The 20,611-nt window shown below is 39.5% G+C and overlaps 8 protein-coding genes across 8 annotated transcripts; 4 read left to right on the forward strand and 4 right to left on the reverse strand.

Moving 5' to 3' along the window:
* Positions 1 to 522: 522 nt before the first annotated feature.
* On the reverse strand, positions 523 to 3,083 carry SS1G_01033 (predicted protein; the record flags this gene model as incomplete). The annotated part of the gene is made up of 4 exons (XM_001598893.1): positions 523 to 1,117; positions 1,400 to 1,832; positions 1,894 to 2,037; positions 2,621 to 3,083. The coding sequence occupies 4 exons, from the start codon at positions 3,081 to 3,083 to the stop codon at positions 523 to 525; spliced, it is 1,635 nt and encodes a 544-aa protein (XP_001598943.1).
* Positions 3,084 to 3,675: 592 nt separating this feature from the next.
* On the reverse strand, positions 3,676 to 4,307 carry SS1G_01034 (predicted protein; the record flags this gene model as incomplete). Its single annotated transcript, XM_001598894.1, has 3 exons — positions 3,676 to 3,735; positions 4,081 to 4,167; positions 4,275 to 4,307. 3 exons carry the CDS (start codon positions 4,305 to 4,307, stop codon positions 3,676 to 3,678), a joined length of 180 nt encoding a protein of 59 aa, XP_001598944.1.
* Positions 4,308 to 5,812: 1,505 nt separating this feature from the next.
* On the forward strand, positions 5,813 to 6,138 carry SS1G_01035 (predicted protein; the record flags this gene model as incomplete). The annotated part of the gene is made up of 3 exons (XM_001598895.1): positions 5,813 to 5,828; positions 5,896 to 5,921; positions 6,010 to 6,138. 3 exons carry the CDS (start codon positions 5,813 to 5,815, stop codon positions 6,136 to 6,138), a joined length of 171 nt encoding a protein of 56 aa, XP_001598945.1.
* A 3,247-nt stretch (positions 6,139 to 9,385) lies between these two features.
* On the reverse strand, positions 9,386 to 11,666 carry SS1G_01036 (hypothetical protein; the record flags this gene model as incomplete). The annotated part of the gene is made up of 3 exons (XM_001598896.1): positions 9,386 to 9,635; positions 9,687 to 11,345; positions 11,410 to 11,666. The coding sequence occupies 3 exons, from the start codon at positions 11,664 to 11,666 to the stop codon at positions 9,386 to 9,388; spliced, it is 2,166 nt and encodes a 721-aa protein (XP_001598946.1).
* Positions 11,667 to 12,236: 570 nt separating this feature from the next.
* On the forward strand, positions 12,237 to 12,341 carry SS1G_01037 (predicted protein; the record flags this gene model as incomplete). Its single annotated transcript, XM_001598897.1, has 1 exon — positions 12,237 to 12,341. The coding sequence occupies one exon, from the start codon at positions 12,237 to 12,239 to the stop codon at positions 12,339 to 12,341; it is 105 nt and encodes a 34-aa protein (XP_001598947.1).
* Positions 12,342 to 12,925: 584 nt separating this feature from the next.
* Positions 12,926 to 14,284, reverse strand: SS1G_01038 (predicted protein; the record flags this gene model as incomplete). Its single annotated transcript, XM_001598898.1, has 4 exons — positions 12,926 to 12,929; positions 13,106 to 13,198; positions 13,758 to 14,016; positions 14,089 to 14,284. The coding sequence occupies 4 exons, from the start codon at positions 14,282 to 14,284 to the stop codon at positions 12,926 to 12,928; spliced, it is 552 nt and encodes a 183-aa protein (XP_001598948.1).
* Positions 14,285 to 15,068: 784 nt separating this feature from the next.
* Positions 15,069 to 17,205, forward strand: SS1G_01039 (hypothetical protein; the record flags this gene model as incomplete). Its single annotated transcript, XM_001598899.1, has 2 exons — positions 15,069 to 15,290; positions 15,337 to 17,205. 2 exons carry the CDS (start codon positions 15,069 to 15,071, stop codon positions 17,203 to 17,205), a joined length of 2,091 nt encoding a protein of 696 aa, XP_001598949.1.
* Positions 17,206 to 18,570: 1,365 nt separating this feature from the next.
* SS1G_01040 (hypothetical protein) lies at positions 18,571 to 20,266 on the forward strand (the record flags this gene model as incomplete). The annotated part of the gene is made up of 5 exons (XM_001598900.1): positions 18,571 to 18,600; positions 19,034 to 19,108; positions 19,346 to 19,398; positions 19,828 to 19,990; positions 20,231 to 20,266. 5 exons carry the CDS (start codon positions 18,571 to 18,573, stop codon positions 20,264 to 20,266), a joined length of 357 nt encoding a protein of 118 aa, XP_001598950.1.
* Positions 20,267 to 20,611: the final 345 nt, after the last annotated feature.

Consider the following 20,611-nt stretch of genomic DNA (forward strand, 5'->3'; position numbering starts at 1 on the left):
AGTTGATGGCTTGTCCAGCATATGTTTTACAAAGGCATTAATCCTACAGGTACAACATCCCGTGTGCGTCAACCTTGCATGTTCAGTTGACAGAGCAAATTTTTCTCAACCAAGCAAAATAAGCTCGGATACTCAGCCATGATAATTCTTCACGTTGGATTGCACCTCATGATATTTCGTATGCTCCTCGGCATCCGAAGCCATCGGAATATACAGCTTCACCGACGGGGACGAACGGATGTTCTACTTTCTTCTGGTCTTCAGATTGACCGATTATGGAGCGGGAATCGGTTAGATTCGCCAACCAGCAAGATTAAAGTTTATCGAAAAATGAACTTCCTGCTGCGAAACAGGCGTGTTTAATGATAGCTATGATTTTCTCTATACATCTCCGTCTGACTTTACCTTTCCTACAATATTAGTACAGGAATGCCGTCAAACTTTCATGGTAACATTAGAGCAGCCTGATAACCACTTGGGATATACGGCTCGCATTCCAGTCTCAAGGTCGCATTCTTTTCTCTAAATATCCTGCCCTGGATAAGGTGGCGCCTCTTCACCAATATCTCTCTCAAGCTTTCTTTTCCCCTCTATGACTTTCATTCTAAGCTTCCAAATACCATACCCTTCTCCAGGATCTGAATTATCCATGAGATCCCTCGCAAATATTATCCAGTTTCCTAGTAGCTCTATCCATACTCTTTTCCCTCCATCACAAAGCCTTGTTAAATACCTAATTCTCGCCGAAAATTGTGTAGTGATCCCATAATCTACACTATTCCATACTCTCTCACGACTTCTAACATCACAAGCTAGTTTCAAGAGGCCTGCGCAGGTAAGTGCATAAGAGGATTGGTCTTCGTTTTTACTGATCGATGCAATAACTTCTTGACAGTTATCAATATGTCCTGAGGTGTATTCGATGCGAGCCTGTGATATCAAATTGATTTCTTTTTGATCCTCCGTATCAAACAGTCCAGTCGTTTCATCCGGGACAAAGAGATACATCGTCGCCAGTTCCAAATGATTTAGTATAGTGCTGAAATGAATGGCTGGATGCGGAAGTTCTGTTCTCCATTCTAATTTGAGTTTTTGAACAAGTGCTCTCATTCCTCTACTGAACTTTAAAAGATCAATTCGACGGTCTGTTGAAATATTTTGATTGAGATTATCAAGGCGTGGTTGGTTTTGCATCAGAGCTATGTGTTTCTCTGTTGCCTTCATTAAAACATTAAATATTTGTAGTCTATATTTTTCATCTTTCACGTTGTTTTTTTCGTTGTCCTTGATCATAGTAACATATTCGTTAATATTCTGTCGTTGCACAATCGAATCCGACCAGAAAGCTGCTCCGTGTTCTGCACTTTTGATTAGTTTACCCCCAATTTTGAAAATCTACTTCTCGTTTGGTGTCCAGTTGGTAACATTTTTGAGTCGCTCCATGTCATCTACGAGAGATTTTGGTTCATTTCTCAGTGGAGAGACATTTACTCGTCCTGTAATATCATCTCTACCCCAAAAATATTCATCTTGGACTTTTATACCAACACTAGCTTTCATTGTCCGGTAGTACAAAATCTTGTGGCCATATGGTCGCACGGCGTGCTCCCAAAACGAGGCAGATTGTACATCTTCGTAGACTGTAACTGGAATGGGATGCAAGTATTTATAATCTGGAGGTTGCGGCTCTCCGTCAATTTGGGGATTTTCAATGGAAGTTGTATAAGTTAAATCATTTCCATTGTTGGCCAAGGCGTCACTGGCCAGTAGCCCAAGGGGCGATTTCTCCATATTGTTCCATTGAGTATTGCTTCTATGTATCCTCCATTGATCTATCACATATGTCAGAGGTTTTCTTTGGTAGTTGTAGCATGGTCATGGGGCTATTCCAACCCACGGCATTTTCGTACGAATATCCCAACTCGGCCAAAGCTTCATCTTCAAAATATGGTTCATTGGATAAGCGTGAAGCTTTCATCTTGATGTTGCGATTAGGATAATTTCTACTCAATTCCATGGCATAGATTAATTCGTGGACTATCTATAGTGTCTTAGCGATTGCTATTCAAAGATTGAAATTCTATGGATATGCTCAGCAGCAGGCGCTGAAGAAATGGACTTACTACAACGGCTATCCACCAGGGAATAGCATATCGTTCTGCATGATTCAAATATTTATCTACAACTAACGGAGTTACGTAATCGATATTCAACATAAGCACAATGTTATATCGTGGCTTCTATTCAGGGTCAGCTGGGTGCTGCTGACTCCAGCGCAGGTGCGCAAAAGCCAGAGTGTTACGATCAGGATTAATACTCTCATCGATATCTAGATCGATCTCGCCCGTGTATGGGATCTTTCCGGGTTCGAAAAAAGAGAATAGAATGTCGTAGACTTTTAAGAGGCGATCGTTGAGTATTCTTTCGCGGACTTGTATTGTTTCTTGCCTGCTATAAGGCGAAGGTCGGAAACTAAACTATTGGAGATCGGGGACATCTAGAACTAGAATCGGAATTAGTGCTAGCTCCAACTTCATCGATACTCGAGATTTTTATTCACATATTGGTAAAAAAAAATAACGGACCCAAGGTAACATATGACTCGATAACAAATACTGACTGGCAATTGCCAAACTCGGCCGCAATGCATCCCACACATGTTCATTCCCAGAAACCCACTCCCCATACTTCCCGTCTTCTCCATCCCCACTTTGACCCCAGTCATCAATACCAATCGCCTCTTTCCTCCCAAACATCTTCCCCGTACTATCCCATTGATTCCTTCTCAATAATGGTAATATTGGTAAATTAGATAGTGTAGATGCAGCCATAGGTCGTTCGCTAATAGCATCAAGATTTAATAATTCGCGGGTGGTGAAGGAGTGGAGACGATTTTTTTGGTGCACTTCTATGGTATCCCAGTCTCGGGACGAGGATTGGGAGAGAGGGAAAGAGGGAAAAGTGCTAGGGCAGGGAGTGAGATCGCTGTGGCCGTCTGCGAAGTCATGGTAGCGGAGGGCGAATGAGGGGGGTTTTGGGCCTAGGCCTGGGCCTGGGTCTGGAATGGTGTTGCGGGATGACATTTTGAATAGAGATATGGGATTTGGGAGTTTTGGTGAAGTGGTGGATTGGTGGATTGGTGGATTGGTATGGCTATGGGGTTATGTTGCTTTAGAGTTTAGTTTTGGTGGTATATATTTTTTATTGTTGGTTTTTGTTTTCTTTGTTTATGTATTTGTATTACGATTTCTTGTAATATTTTGAGGGTGAGGTTGGAATATGTTTCATGGAGTTTTTCTTTGATAATTCTTTTTACTTTATTTGATGGAATTGGGCTATCAGGAGTAATGAATTTGAAATTGTTTAAGTGAATGGCTTTTCTAACTTTATGGATTTATTTTTTGTGTATTTGCTACATTTAAAAATTTTCAAAACCTTGAACTTGTCATTTGTAAGATTAATTCTCAGGTATAAAATCTTCTCTCTTGAGGTTGTTATGTAATTATATGACTTATCAACGGCATTCCAGTCAATTTCTTAGGGAATTGAAAGCCCCATAATCGTGGCGGTGTTCAGTCAAAGATTTGTTAAAATATTTAGTTATTGCGCGTGAAGAAGGGATTGCAGTCACCTCTTCGGGTGGCGACAGTTTTGGGAGATCATAAGCGACAATAATTAGTATTCCGTGACAGCCAAAAGTAGAGCTGAGATGAGATGAGGTGAGGTGAGATTGCCCTAATTGTGTCATATTTTTAAATTTTGGAGATGGTGAATATAAGATATTGGGATTTCCAAAACATGGCCAAAAACCTGACCCTCACCGTAGTTGTTTTCAGTAATTTCTGAAGAGAGAAAGTTTGTGCTTGATGTAGGGTTATTATATAGCCGCTTTGAGAAGTAGTGATGATATAAACGAGGAATTTGAGGAAGATTAGTGGAAGACTTGTTATTTTTGCTGATGACTTTCGAAAATTGTGTATACTAGTGTACTATAATTAATGCGATTTCGTCAGGTTTTTTGAATTAGAGGTATATAAGGAAGCTTACAGTTTGAGTATTACGTCGCTTGACAAAACTTACAGTACCTCCGGATTGAAGAGTCATCGGAGAGTTGGCATTGACTTTGACAGTCCATCGCTCAGCAGGATCAGACCTTTTGCCGAAGAACTTCGATTTATTTAATTGAAGCGGCGGTTTAAAAGTGATTGTAAATACCTAGGTAGCGGCAATAGAATATTCAGCGATAGTGAAAAATAATCATTGTCAGTCAATACTTTGGTCTTTAAGATTGTTTCGATAAATTCCATGATTATGTCATACACAAGCTTTCCAGGAATTGGGTGATTGCTATCCCTTACTTTATACTTGGCTAAGGATGAAGATTTTAAGGGTCACGTAAGCTGTTTACTAGGTTTGCGGGTACGATTAAGCTCTATGTAGAGGAGAAAGTGAGCTGTTCTAGGTGGTTTATGTAATCTTACTTCTTTCTTGCTAGTTTTGTCGAGCTATGGTAGTCCTCAGGTTAGATTCTCTTGGTAGCTTGTGAATCATCGTATATAAAGATAACATGACGAAGATTCTTATTTGAAATGACAAAAACTCTCGAGGACAACGATTAAAATTACTCACACCCATGAAGAAGGGCTGAGGTAACACAAGTCTCACCCTTTAGACTTTTCACTGTTGGAATCCTTTATCTTCGGGAGGAAGATGAATTCTGGAAAACGGGGCTGGATGGATGGCAAAGCAAATCTCAATTACTTCTCGTCTCTAATTTCAGCTCTGTTTCTCTCCAAATTGAGAAGAGATGGTTTTGTTTCTAAGAGAAGTAACTCCATCTTGGCTTTGCAGTCTTTGACACATTACATAAATCACTCACTAGAATCATGTATCAATATTAGCCTTAAGACTTTGTAGGTAGCGACTCGAAGATGATGTCTTGATCTACTTCACTATTTTAAACTATTAATCAAAGAATATAAGTATATGGGTACCAGGAAAGGTTTTTCTTATTGTCAGGTTTCCGATCTGAAGCATCAGTGAAGCTCAGATTGTGACAATGCAAAATCGAACAGACAGCAAAACTTTTGGCTTTGATACTTTCACTGATGAAAAGGATTCATCCGCAACAAGCTAAATATATTCATCGCAGATGATTTTTACTCTATTCAATACATAATGCGTCAAAGTTGTGGTGGAAGTCAGCTAAAGTCCAAGTATTTTGCTGTTGTGTATGGCATCCATTTTGTTGTGCTATAGATTACAAATAGAAAATTTCTTGACAATACTAGAAGGACGCGAATATATTCATATTTACAGCTCAGTATAGCTCTGAAAGGACTTACAGAATGTAGCCAAGCTAGATATTGACCTAGCTTCTGCGCATATCTCTCATACCTTTATACTGAGCAATTCCATCCTCATCCCAGTAGCAACACAAAACCTTACCGCTTGACTATAAAAGCATCCTTTTCTCAAATGTACAAAAGCCTTAATACATTTTTATTAAATAGCAAATGACCTCGTTCCTAGGCAGAACTTCCATCCACAATCCGCCGACTGCATTCCGACTTATCTCTCAAAGTCAATGTCTATTTGAAAATGAAGAATGTAATTTATGAGAAATGGCAAGAATGAATATATCAGAAACTTGGTAAGCTAAAAGATTGATGGTGAATACCTTCAAAAATGACAATAAATATTTCCGACACTTCAAATATTTAAGTCCGGGGTGAAAGGATTTCAGGATTTTGTCCTACCAGGAGGTTGGTATTGAGAATCTAAACACTTGCGTAAGGATACCAAAGCCATTATGATTTTGATACAAGGTAAGTTAATCTTCTAGTGAGAAAAAATATTCCAAGTTGATCTATGTTTATATACCATCAAATCTAGAAGTTGGAGCTGCGGGTCCGATCAGAGTACCTTAAAGATCGAGATGTGGGAGTGCATCTTGCCAAACTTCAGGTCTATTTAGTATACCACGTATTCCATTATACTTCTATTTAGCGAATGCAAGCGCCTTCATATATAAATGTCGAACTATTGGTATTTCTAGCCCCTCAAGCTAAAGAGATATTTCTCCTTAACCCTCGATTAGGTCAAAACTTGCCATTGCACTTGAAAAATGTAATTTAAAGTTAAAATCTTTTCCTCCTGGCTAATCAAAGTTTTTACAGTGTCTACGGAACATGCAAACTCATGACTGTAGATCTAGAGTGATGACAAAAAAAACAGCTGTCAAGATTTCCAGAAGACAACGAAGCAAAAAGAAGTGATAAAAGGATGAGAATATTAGATTCTTTTGCCGTTCGCTTTCTTTTTTGGGATTTAGCTATAGCATATGATGTTGTCAATTGCTTTGATCTTAGCATAGAAGAATTGCTCGTCACCTGGATTAGGAAGATTGTTTAGCTGATTTTTGGCTAGCAGCAATGGCGTGCGTCCAGGAAGATTCAGACGTGAAAGACTAGAAACCAGTGATAAATTCCGGCTCTTGTCATATTAAGAAGTAATTCAACTACGAGTCACGAAAATAAATAAGATAATATGATAGTAATCGTTCTTCCGCTACTATAATTTTTGGTAATTATTGCGCAAAACGGCTTTTGTCTATAATATTGATTTTGACCTTTTTTTTTGACAAATTTGTACTGAAAAGAAGCAGGCACAAACTCGAGAGATCCTATCCCTTAGTTTTCGCTTTATCTCCACGCAATGATGATTACGCTATACATTTATAAAGCTCAATTATCACGATATAGATCGCTTTATATAATCCGATTGTAAAACAACATTGTTGCTTTAGAATGTTTGAAGGTAATCTTACTGCATTTCATTTAATCACATGTGAGCCATGTTTAAGCGAATTTCCTCCGCTTTTTTATACTCTGGAGCGATACTTACAAACGACTTATACCGCGGGCCTGAGGTGATTGGAATGGGTCGTAAGGAATCGTAAATCATAGTTGTGAGATAATGCTGCCAAAGAAATAAATTTTTGTTGGATGAAATGCGCTCGCGTCGCCGTCCGCTTTCTGGTTTATGTTGTCGTCGTAGTAGTCGGTCTCTGGACACTGTGTTACTTCTAGCTTTCGTGGTCCTCCGCGTCCGCGGCGAGGCTGGTTGATAGTGGTTGTTATTGTTCTCCTTCAATATCCTTGTTATATATACTATAATAGAGATTATATTTGTTTTTGAAAAATAAAAAGTATTATGTAACCACTATACATAAAGGGAAAACAAAAAGCAAAAGCAAGGATATATATCTTGCTCTATATTAGAGTTGTATATTATGTTTATTTTAATCATTGAAATTGAAACTACAAAGGTAAAGTGGGAAATATATTCTAATCTTTTCATATCTTTATACGAAGCCTCGGGATTTACTTAAAAATACAAAGTTTCGTGGTTTCTGCAAGCCAGTTTGGCTCTGCGCAACAACAAATGTATGGTTTTAGTTGTCCTCTAAAATTAACTTGCAAATGAAGTCCCGATATAACTTGACAGTAAAGGCCAAATTTTTAAAAATGACAATAGAAAGTGACAATGTCATGCCATGTCTCCTTAACGTTTATCTTCATAGATTTATTCTTTCATTCAGCCTCATTGCAAAATCTACCAGCTCAAATATTGTAATGCACGAGTGGATGTCATGTCAAATAGTCACTTTGGTACTAGGTCCTTAAACATGAATCTTCCAACCGGAATTCCTGTGTTGGCGATTCAGCTTCGTCATGAGCACTAAAGAGTATACGAGGACGTCACGCACATGGAAGCTGGAAAGGCGGGGTCAGATCTAGTACGTACCTAGCAAAACCTGTCAAATAGTGAATGAATCAAGGTGGAGAGATTTCAAGAGTTAATGTTCACTCAAGCCCCAGTTTAATTAACCTAGCTGTGCATCGTTCATTGATACTTTCTTTTATAAAATGCTGCGGAATTCCATTACTTTGTACAATGGCGTTCTGGACAGCAAATTGTAACCTAAATTCTTAAAACGGTTTTTGTAAAGTGAGATATTAACGGGAATCCGCGGAAAAAAGCAAAGTTAGATATTCTCGAGTGATTACCTTACTTTCAATTTATTAGCTCTTAGTATTAACAAATTTTGGAGAACGGTAGAAATTCTTCATAAAAAGGATAACGACTATTTTAAATGACAACATTATTGTCATAAGCGTTAATGTTAGGGAGCAAAAGTCTCTCGGGCTGATAGCTAGGAAACTTTACTTCTATGCCTCGAAAGTGCCTCACTTTATGGATAAGCTCCTATGCGAGTATTTGCATCCTCCCATCGAAATACACCATGTAAAGCGGAGACTTCCGATAAGAAGGATTCTGTTACGGTGACGGGTTGTTATCCCCACTAGTGGCTCACGTGCACTAAGCCCTGGTATATAAAGAACCTTCTTAACTTAGAATCTTCTTAGTTCTTTAGTTTTAGATTCTAAGTGATTGAATTGACTCCGTTTACGACTTTTCCGTCACACTAAAGAACTAAAAAGATTCTAAGTAAGAAGGTCTTTATATACAGGGCTAGTGCACGTGAGCCACTAGTGGGGTAACAACCGTCACGTAACAACACCTCTTATCTCATATCTCACATCTTGAATCATATATTACTCGGTGAAAAAAAAAAAACATTGAATTTAAATTTAATCATAAATACATGAATATATAAATTGATATATAATTTTAAGTTTTATGATTTTTTGATTTATACAAGAAAGACTGACTGACTGATTGACTGGCCACTATAAAACCCCGTCCTCACTCCATCCTCCAAACATGCATATCCTATCTTCCCCTCCTTTCAATTTTCATCACCCATCTCCAATATCCATCTCCCAACCATTTCCTTATATCCAACCCCATCACCCACAATCCTTCTTTCATACACTCATACCCCAATCGCCCATCCCTAGTCAATCAACCACCCTGCAGCCTCAAAATTGCCATACAATGTAATATCTATATGCAGAGTAACAGTAATCGCAACCCTCAAAAAATCCCTAGTTTGTATGAAGTTCTCGAAATTTAAGTCCAAGAACTCCAAAGGCTCCAATCCATATTTCCCCATCTATTACAAGAAAAAGACATTAATCTGTCAACACCAATCCAACAAATCAACTTTCAATTGATCCATCCATCAATCACTTCTTCCCTTTACTACCTCTTGACAAAACAAATAACCACGTCCATCGTTTGGAAATCGCGTATGGTGAAGCATCATCATGCAAATATCGAACCAGAAGAAATAATAAAGTATGAACAATTGATAGGGTAACCCATTGATTGTTAAAAAAATCCTCAAAAATGCGCGCTCAAATGCATTCAGAATGAACAAAGTAAAGAGACATTATTTTTCAAAAGTCTTGTGCGATCACATGCCTTGACGCATACCCCATTCAGGTTTCAATGTCGCAGCCAAATCATCCTTAGTAAAGACGATATCTTGAGGAATTTTACTGATGCGGTATGCTCCATTACGGATAGCATTTGCTTGAACTGATGAGATTCCACTGTTGTTACTTCGAATGCTACCAGCATCACTCATATTTTCTGGATCCCTGAATCTTCTTGGTGGAGCGAAATCAAGGGATGTAAATGTACCAGATTTTCTGAACATGTGACTGTACCAAAATTAGTCATCAATCTCCGTACTCAAATAAAAAGAAACTTACGGGCTTGGCATTGCAGCAAGTTCATCATATGCTCCGATGATGGGTGCAAATGCTGGAACTGCTGGTGAATATGGTCTTCTTTCACCGAAAGGACTTTCAGATCGACCAGCAACACGATCACGGACATTTAATTCAGGAGCGAAGTCGAGCGTGTTGAGTAAAGCAAACGAATCATCCTTGAGCTTGGATGGAGTAGGTAAAGAAGTAAGTGCTTCAGGAGGAGGTAAGTTCTTCTTTGGAGATGGCATAGGACCACGTTGAGACGCGGATGAGGATGCTCTTGGTCCTTCATTGAATGGCATTCTAGGAGGTCCACGGATTGAAGCACCACCCATTGAACCATGCATTGAACGTGGTGGGGCTCCTTGGAATCTTGTTGCACGTGGAGGTGGTGTCATAGCACGGCGGGCAATAGGTTCAGCGTATGGTAAGACGAAGCTGTTGGTAGCGGGATCAAAGTAAGTAGAATCACCTGGACCAGGATAGTGCGCGTTGTAATCCTCAATGTATTGACCTTGTGGTGCTGGTTTAGAGTCATCAAAGTATTCCTTGTAGAATGATCGAATTCTGTTGGCACGAGTTTCAGGATCTTCGGCAGCATCAGCTGGAGCATCAGGAGGCAAAGGTCGGAAACCCATGGAAAGTCTTTTAGGATCAAATCCAGGAGCTCCCAAACCAGCTTGAGCAAATTCTTCCGGTGGAACATCCATAGAGTATCGGTTTGCCTTGTTGTTGATCATTATACGGACGGGGGATGGTGGTGTAACCTCAATTCCATCACCATAATCACTGATTTCGGATTGTCGTGGCCTTGGTTGCTCTGGTTTTGGATTCATAGGTGGTAAAGTGTTAATTGCCGGAGGAGGTGCCTTGCGAGTCGTGGTTGGCTTTGGTTCAGCGGGGCCAGTTGGAGCAGCAGCGGATGGATTAGAGGTGATTGAAGAGCCTAGGTAATTGTTACTATATCTGATCGCACCATATTGATTTCCAGCATAAGATTCCCAGTCCAGAAAAGGCATTGGAATGGACCTGGTAGAAGAAAAACCATTTTGGGGACGGAAATTACCTGGTGGACCTTTCTTGTCAACATTTTGTTCTGGAGATTGTCTTGGTTCCTCTGGCATCTTTGCAGGTGGAATAGAGTTTGACCTTGGGGGTGGATTAAAGCCAGCAGTAGGTGGAGTTGTTCGTGACATAGCAGCAGCATTCGATAGGAGTCCTTGTCCATCTGGTGAACCAGTATCATTCATTCCGGAAGGAGCAACGGTTGACGCAGACAGGATGGAAGATCCATTTCGACCTTGTTTGGAGCGGATAGAAGCAGCTCCGACAGCCTCATGTACTGGTCGATAAGGATCTTCGTTTTGATGGATGGTTTTGGAGAGTGAGTGAAGGCTTTCCCTAGAATCTTGTAGTTCCGGTGGTAGCAAGTATGGACTTTTACCTCCTAAATCCAAGGACATTTGTCGCGGTCTTCCAGAATCTCCCTTTTCATCATCGAAGTTTGAGATGCTTGATTCTCCACCAGCAGTTCTCGAAATTCTACCCATACCAAAGTCCATGTTTTTAGTTGGATCATTTGCATCTTCTTCCCTGGCCCTCTTCGTATATCTTCGTTGTAGAATTGTAAACAGAATGATGGCGCCAGCGACAGGAATACTATCAAGATTAATGATTAGAATCTAAACGATACCCACCGGTATGATAGATAAAGTGAACTTACACGATACCTAAAATGACGGGCAAAGTATAGGCCGAAGGGCCAATTGGCTTTTCACAAGCAGCGGAAGTATCATCTGCAGCACAAGTACTTGACGATGTAGAAGACGTCGTTGTAGAACTTCTACCCATAATAACTCGATCTGGTACCGCCATTTTCAATATCGATGCAATGTTATCAATATCTTCTGCGGCCGCCTCTGCTAATGGTACACGACGTGCCAATCTAACAATATTTGCTAATCTTTGATGGTCCTCCATATTGGCATAGGCAATCCTGCTGCCGAATTGACTGAATCTGTAGGAGTGGTATAAATGTACGATTGATTAAGATATTATAAACAAAGTTTGTTTGAATTGTTGTCGTCGTCGTCGAAGATCTTGTTCTTTTCCGCGGGAGGAAGTTGCGGTTTCAATGCGGTAAGTTGTAGATAGAAGGTTGATGGATTGCGTGGAAGGAAATGGGAAATTAATGCCAAGATGGGAATTGGAAATTCGAGATGGAGTGATGGGTTATCTCTTTACACCTCTTTTGATATGTGAGAGTCAATATAAAACAGTCGCAACGGTCGATATCAAAAAGGAGCAAGTGGTGAAGATTGAAGAATGATTGGAGATGAGGGGAATAAATTGAGGTTGTAATTATCGTTGATCTGATGTGATGTTACTTTTCCTCGAAAGAATGACTTTGGTTGGAATAATGAATGAATGAATGGGATAATGGGGGTAAACAATGAGTGAATAGGGTAATCTTGGTGAAGTTGTATTATGTTTTTTAAAGGAATGTGAGGCCTGCGAACAAGCAAAAGTTAAATTTCCAAGAAGTTCGTAATGTTTGAGAAGGACGAGACTCCAAGGAGAAAGGTGAAGGGAGTGAAGGTGCAGGTGAAGGTAGAGGTGAAAAGAAAGGAAGGAGATAAGAGGAGAGAGGAGTGAGGAGAGGTGAGAAAGAAGAGAGGAGGATAGTGAGCGACGGGCAAAGAGATGAAAAGCCAAAAACAGAGATGGAAAGATTGGATTGATTGGATTAATTGGATTGACTGGCAATTGGGCCAGAATTAAAGAGATGAGCTGGGGTGGGTGGGTGTCTATGCTCAAAGTGGTTTAATGCCAGGGGTACAACATGAATTGGACCAGGGTAGAGAGGGAAGCCCTAGTCCATTTCCTGCTGATTTAACTGGAAACGTACTAGGGTATCCTTGAGCATGATCAGATGAAGATTGGACGAACTTGATAGATAATTGGTTGTGAACGATGAATAATTTCAGTGATGGGGATGGATTCTGTATTTGTGGAGAGATTAATGAAGACATAATAATAAAGTTACAGAGTATTAAGAGATTTGTAAGAAGGAGATGGATATTTGATTGTGTGATCATTTCTTCAGCGAATCAAGAGCTGTCATCTATGATAATGTGAAGGCTTTCATTAATTTATTATATCTACTTCTTCACACGCATCTTCAACTCCTACATTCCTTTGATATTTCATTGTGTAGGTATCTACCGATCTTCAATTACCTACCTATTCAGTATTAGCTACTGCCTTACCTTTCATACTTTACTCCTATTTATTTAATACTACCTACGTGCATTAGACATCAGCTACTAAATCGTCTAAACCACCGCTACCAAAATCATGACCATTCTAACCATTCTATCAATAGATTTGTGGAATGTGTGGAATGTCCCCGATTTCACTCAAATGTCTTAGTTTCATGCTTCCCACGAAGCTTAGACGTGGACGACACAGGGTGTCTAGGTACGCAACCATTAATTTCGCTCGAGGACATGCTGTAAAGTAAAGTTAGCACCAACATTTAGAGAGGCGGAGACGGTAAAAGTAAATATCGAATGTCGCGGTTGTTTTATCCTTTGATACCTAGGTAATTGAAGTAATTGCTGATGTCCTACCTATATTACTGTCCATGTAATCTCTATAGTTTGCAAGGTCTTATCTTGATAACCTATTGGTGCTGTACATTTCATATATATGTATGATAAGTTACAACATCACTCATACATACCTATCTGTAACATATCCTCAATCACTGCTGAATACTTCTCTTCTCGTACATCCTTTTACCTATACGAAAGACCATCTTCCGACACGCCTCTCTTTTAATTCCTGTCTAAAAAACCAAATGACTGAACTGTATCGGAAAGAAATGAGAAACATCAATGAATACCTAACCCATCAAAAAGAAAGAGGCGCAATCATCTAAGGTTATCAATAGTTGTTGCGATTCTCTTCATTCCCGTAACATAAAATCCTAAGGATTCTTAAAATATTCCAAAACACTTCTCTTGAACTTTTGAACGTGTTTGAAGGAGGAATCTGGAGGAATCTTACATGATCCTTACATGATCTCTACTCTTTCCATCCTTCAACAGCATGGACGGTAAAGGTAATATAAAATGCAGTGTACGGAAAGTTGTGATCATGAACCTCGTGCTGTGTTCGTGGTACTCTACCGTTATGTAGTCCGTACTCTGTATACCTAGGTACCTAGCTAAATCATTTCTCCTCGTTGACAAAATGACAAATCCTCGTCCACCGGTCCTCCGCATATCCTCTACACGTTGTATCTCGTATCTCGTACTTCGTACTTCTGCCGTCCACATAGAAATAAGGCTTGCGACGGTATCTCACACTATGATATACTTTCTCCATCATGACCTACCAAATCCCATCCCGATTCGCGTACCCAGTCGACTCGGTCCCTTTCCCCTTAAAATTACGACGTTCAAACTCCAGACTCTTTTCCTTCGATAAATAAATCCTAAATTCGCCATGGAAGAACAAGCCAGACCGATAGAAAGAATCCACCACGGCACGAAAGACCAATTGAGAATAGGTGGTGGAGCACCAAAATACATGATCTGCATGGGCATGGGCTTATTTTACTGTACAGGGCTCGGGGGGGAAGAAGTGGCTCATTGAGTTCTTTTCCATGGTTGATAGTTTGATAGCGAGATTAAATAATCCTATTATGAAGTGTATCAATTTAGGGAATGATCCTGAAATATATTGATCGAATTAAACATTTTGCAAAGTACTTGACGATATTCCATGAGTAGTAAAATATGAATGATTTAGGTTAGATGAGAGAATGGAAATAAAAGAATTGAGACTCGAAAAGATATTTTCAGTAGGGGCTCTGCTGTTCGTAGCTAATAAGTCAATCATTAATAAAACTAAAGATAACCTAACTCATAACTCAACGGACTTGAAAATCCTCGAAAATGCCGTAAGCCATCAGTAACGTTTGTGGAAATAATTGTTCCACGGCGGACAGAGTACACAACATCCTTTCTCCATGAAACGAACTCTTCACAAGAAGGGAATGTCGTGCCGAATCAAACCTTTTGTTAGCTTTTGGCTGATGGCGACCAGGAAAGATTGATGTGAGCCAATTTCGAAATTGGTGGCCTTGTTTCTATTGAGGCAAACAAGGCATCAACAAAACAACCCAAAAATCCAAAAATCTCATCTCACCGCCTTGATCATGACTGGCCCTCTTCCAAAAAAAACTCGTGACTACGAATTTACCTGTATTCTATTCTCACATCTCCTATCCCTCCCTTGTACCCCATCTACTTCCGACCATGAAATTATCCATAGATTTATAATGTCGATGAAAAACAACATAGGCATATAATTATGGCCGACTTTGATTTGTCATCAAACTTTATTCCTGCTCTCCACAAACCTTCTTCATTACTACCAATAGCTCAGCATCGGGAAAGTCTTCTCTATCTCATCGAGAGTTATCCTGTTACTATTGTAATTGGACATACGGGTTCGGGAAAAACAACTCAAATACCTCAATTTCTTGAAAAAGCAGGATGGTGTGCAAATGGGAAACAGATTGCTGTTACTCAGGTATGATATTTTCAGACCTTCGATAATCCTTCGCTAACGTACACAGCCTCGTCGAGTAGCTGCAACTACTGTAGCAATCAGAGTTGCAGAAGAAGTCGGATGTGAAGTAGGTAAAGAAGTTGGATATTCAATTCGATTCGAAGATGTCACATCAGCTGCAACCAAGATAAAATTTTTGACCGATGGACTTCTTCTACGAGAAGCTTTAGTTGATCCTTTATTATCACGTTATTCCGTCATTATGGTTGATGAAGCCCATGAACGTTCTTTGAGTACTGATATTCTTCTTGGGGTTCTTAAAAAGATTTTGAAGAAACGTCCAAATGATTTAAGAATCATTATTAGTAGTGCGACTCTTCAAGCTGAAGATTTTCTGAATTTCTTTTCAAATGATCCAGAAGTGGAAGCGAAACCTAATGTTGATGACGCGATGACTCTTGATGATTTAATCGCTCAAGGTAGTAGTTCAACAAATGGTTCCAAAAATGATGGGAAAATTGGACAAATTATTAGTTTGGAAGGTAGAATGTATCCTGTTGATATTCTTTACCTAGAAAATCCAGCTGAAGATTATCTGGAAAGAGCTATTGATACAGTATTTGATATCCATACCAAAGAACCAGATGGAGATATTCTAGTTTTCTTAACTGGAAGAGAAGAAATAGATAAAGCTGTACAAGCAATATCAGAACGTGCAGCAAGTTTACATCCAAGATCTCAAGCTCTTATGCCACTTCCTCTTTATGCTGGTCTTTCAACTGAACAACAAATGTTTGTTTTTGAACTAGCTCAAGAAAACACTAGAAAGGTTATTTTCTCTACAAATATTGCAGAGGCTTCTGTCACAATTGATGGTATCATCTATGTAGTCGATTGCGGTTTTGTAAAACTTCGAGCTTATAACCCAATCACTGGAATTGAAACATTAACAGCAACTCCAATCTCTAAAGCATCGGCAACCCAAAGATCTGGTCGAGCGGGTCGTACCAAACCCGGAAAATGTTTTCGTCTCTACACAGAAGCAAACTTTCAAGCCCTTGAAGAAGCAACCGTTCCTGAAATTCAACGATCAAATCTCGCACCCATAATCCTTCAACTCAAAGCTCTAGGTATCGACAATATAGTCCGTTTCCCATTCCTTACTTCTCCACCAGCCGAATTAATAATCCGTGGACTCGAACTTCTCTATTCTCTCGGTGCCCTCGACACTTACGCCAAACTTACCAAACCTCTCGGAACACGCATGGCTGAACTAGCAGTCGAACCAATGATGGCCAAAACACTTCTATCAGCTAGTTCCTTCAACTGTCTTTCCGAAATTCTTACAATTGCCGCCATGACATCTGTAGGAGGAAATATCTTTTATAATGATTACGATGAGAAGAAAGCCATGGAAACCGCTAAACGAAAATTCGCCGTCGAGGAAGGTGATCATATCACTCTTCTTAACATCTACCAATCATTCATCACCAAAGGCAAAAAACAACCACGATTTTGTCATGATAATTATCTAAACTTCAAAGCCCTTTCAAAAGCAATCAGTATCCGATCTCAATTAAAACGCTATCTGGAAAGATTCGGCATCTCAATCGACGAAACTCTCTCATCCTCTTCGAACCCAAACATGCTCTCAGTAGGCGGACCAGACAAAAGTGAACAAATTCGCAGATGTTTAACCACGGGATATTTTGCACATGCGGCGAAAATGCAACCAGATGGTACATTTAGAAATATAGGAGGAGGAACAATCTTGCATGCTCATCCCAGTAGTTTGATGTTTAATCGCAAGTGTGAGTGGGTTGTTTTTAGTGAGGTGGTGGAGCTGGGTGCGAAGGTTTATATTAGGGATTTGAGTAGGATTGAGAAGGGTTGGTTGGTGGAGTATGCGCCGGAGTTTTATAAGATGGGGATGTGAAGGAGGGGAAGATGAAGGGAAAAGAAAGGGATTAATGATGTTATGGGGCTATAGGTTAGTTAGTTGGCTGTGGGGATATTAGGAAGAGGTGAAAAGACACGAAAGCAAGATAGAAAGCAACTCCACGTAAAGTCTTGAGAATGATGAACTATTTTACCAACTCCATGTCGAATCATTGATGCCATATAGCCACGGACATTAATTAAGAAATACAAAACTAGTATAGCAACAAGCATATCCATATCCATATCCATAGATCTAATCCTCTACTTCCAAACCACCCCTTCATTCCGGCTATTGTTACGAGGTTTGCCGTCTAGATCACGTGGAAGTGCTCTAGGCTCTCGAGGTGGTTTATAACTAGGCGTCAAGCAGGGACTTAAAGTAATGACAATAATGCAATTCGTAACTAATAGTAGAGTATACTAAATGGTTGATTTTGAGCACGAAGCTCTATACAAAGGAAATCCATCTTGGTTATATAGACCTTCATGCTAATCGTCCCCTTGATCCCCTCGGTCCCTTCGATCAAGAGACCGAGGGGATCGAAGGGACCATGTGATTACATAATTGGTCACATGATACGAGATCCGAAGCCGTCGTAACACAATTGTCACACTCAAGAATACTGGGTAAAGTATCTTGTATTAGAAAATACTAAGCTAAGGAGAAAAGAAGAAGGAAAACAAGAGTAGAGATTGATTGATTGATTGATTGTGTTTATCGTCATAGGCCGTAGGCCGCGCGTGCCTTGGCACGTGACAACCTTAGCCATCTATTCCAGTTTTGGACAAATGACGCTCAGAGGAGAAGCCTCTGAGTGGTTTACTAGCTAGCTAGGGGGAGTATTTATATATAATTTAAAGGGGCTAGGGCAGGGTTTACATGATTGCCTTCGCAGGGGGGGTTTGGGCCGGTAGGCCTTTTGGGGTTGTAATTGTGGTCATCCTCGTCCACTAGATCACTACCTCTTGATCTCTCTCCCTGTCTCGTACTTGTTTTGGTTGTTCGTATGCATACTTTTTTTTTTTTTTAAATGAAAGAAAAGGGAAAGATGAAAGAGAGGAAAAAAGAGGAAGAAAAGCACCCTTAGAGACCTATTAACTCCGTTTGAATCCGATGAAAGAAAGAAAGTTCTTTTTTTTTTTTTTTTTTATATATTGCACTTATGTGCCATGGGCAGATTTCTGTGTAGAATTTGGTGTATTCTAGCCATTCGGCTAGTTTAGCTATATCGGTGGGATTGCTTAGAAGCCAGGGGATAGCTTCGGAGGGGGGGCTTTTTGTGAGCGCTTTGAAGGCTTTTCCTTTTTTGCAAAAGAAAAAGTGTAATGGAGTTTTCCTTTTATTATATGAGCAATAGATATGGGTTGTAGTGTAGTTGAAGTGTTCATGGTATGTTGCGAAGTCGCTATGCTGTGATCTGATAGCGAGAATATAGTAGAGTATAGCTCTCTTTAAAGAGAGGGTATCTGTATTAGAAGTGTGATTGAATTGGAGATCTTTGTAGTATTGTGATTTGATTGTATTCTATAATTGTTCATTTGCTTTATTAGCTTTTATTTTGATTATTCTTTTTAAGAATGCTAATATATAGATTGGGTTGAGGGGGAAAGGGAGTTTTGTTCCTTCCTTAGCGGCTTTATCAGTTATTTCGTTGCCAGTGATATCCAGGTGCCTTGGGACCCATCGGATGCGGATTTTCCCGGGGGAGGTGTATAGGAGCCTTGGTCTGATAGCCCAAGCCTGTGTGAGCTTCAGAAAGTCTTCAAAGACTCTCTGTAAGGAACTGTTGAAGTAGGATCCTAATCGGAGAGCAGCCTTGTAGTTGTCTAAGAAGATCCAGAGATTTATAATTAGTTTGGTTGATGCTAGAATAAGGGCTTTTGCTACCTTTGCTATTGTAACTATAGCTTTTGCATCAAATACTTCTGTATTTATACCTAATGAGAAAGAATGATATATTATCTGAATATCGAATTATGAGATTACGAATCCGCCCTTGATTGCGCCATCCTTGCTTTCACCTTTTGAGCTATTTGAGAAGATTTGTATATCGCTTTTTGGGATCTTAATGTAGAAGGCTTTGAAGTCTTTGATTGCTTATATCTTTGTTTTGCTTATCGGATTATTGATACAGGCCTCGGCCTTTGCCCTCGACTCTCTGATTTCCCAGAGGGGGGAGGCCAAGGGGTTTATGTGTTCAATCTCTGATAATATTGTGATGAGCCTTGCGAATCTTGTGTTTGGGATGCGATTCTGTTCTTTGGCTTTGGTTATATTCTCTGCTCTAATTCTGAGAGGGTGGTAGGGGTCTAATCTGATGGTTCGTGCTGTATATGATTGTGAGATCTGGTTTAGCTCGATCTCGGATAATCTGAGTTTGGCTTCTTCGTAGAGTACTGTTATATTTGTGGTTTTGTATATTGGGAGGATTGCTTTTATACAAGTAATTACTACTTTATTGAATAGATTTATATAGTTATTCATTATATTCGAGATTGAGATCGATTTGTTTAGAGTATTCTTCTTTGATCTGGTTCGGTCCGGCCATCAAGTTTCTAAGGCGAAATAATACTGTTTGAGTATATAGACTTCAATTATTCTTCTGATGAGATATAGGGGTATCCTTCGATATGTATTGTTGAAGGATCTCAATGCATTAGCTCTCTTGAGGGCTTTAACTGCAAGGATCTGGATATATGGTTTGAAGTATAGTTTTTTATTGAAGTGGACTCCGAATTATCTGAATGGGTCAGGTTTGATCTTTATATTTATAAATCCAGTATATATTGCAAAAGTATTTGTTAGTGTTCAGTGTTCTTTATAGAAGTATATAAACTCAGATTTCTTGGGGTCAAAAATGATACCTTCGGTTTTTCTCTATTTGAGAGTTTTTTGTATATCTATTTTTAGAGAATCGTAGTTTGTCTATAATGAATCTGATATCGTTAGTATCGCGATATCGTTTGCATATCTGAATCTGCTTTGTGATTTGCTTATCCAAAAGAGAGATGTAATATAGAGTATAAACAAGATCGGGGAGATCGGTGAGTCTTGAGGAAGACTGCATTCTAGCTTTGTTTCCGGGCCAATCTCGCCGTCGAGTTGGATTTTGATGGATCGATTAGTGGCGAAGGACTGAACCTATCTAATCAGGTTGTTTGGTTATCCTTGTTCCTAAAGGCGATTCATTAATCTTTCTAATAGCACTATATCAAAAGCATCTTTTATATCTATTGTGAGCAAGATAGTCTTTAATCCTTGTTTTAAGAATGCCTTAATGTCATGTGTAACGTAAGTGGTGAGGTCCATTGAGGATCGTAAGAGTAGAGCTCCGAACTATTGGTTCGCTAGGACTTGGTAGTTTAGAGCAAGCCATAATATCTTCTTTGCAATGAGTCTT

Source organism: Sclerotinia sclerotiorum, genomic scaffold, assembly GCF_000146945.2.
Source record: "Sclerotinia sclerotiorum 1980 UF-70 scaffold_1 genomic scaffold, whole genome shotgun sequence".
NCBI lineage: Eukaryota > Fungi > Ascomycota > Leotiomycetes > Helotiales > Sclerotiniaceae > Sclerotinia > Sclerotinia sclerotiorum.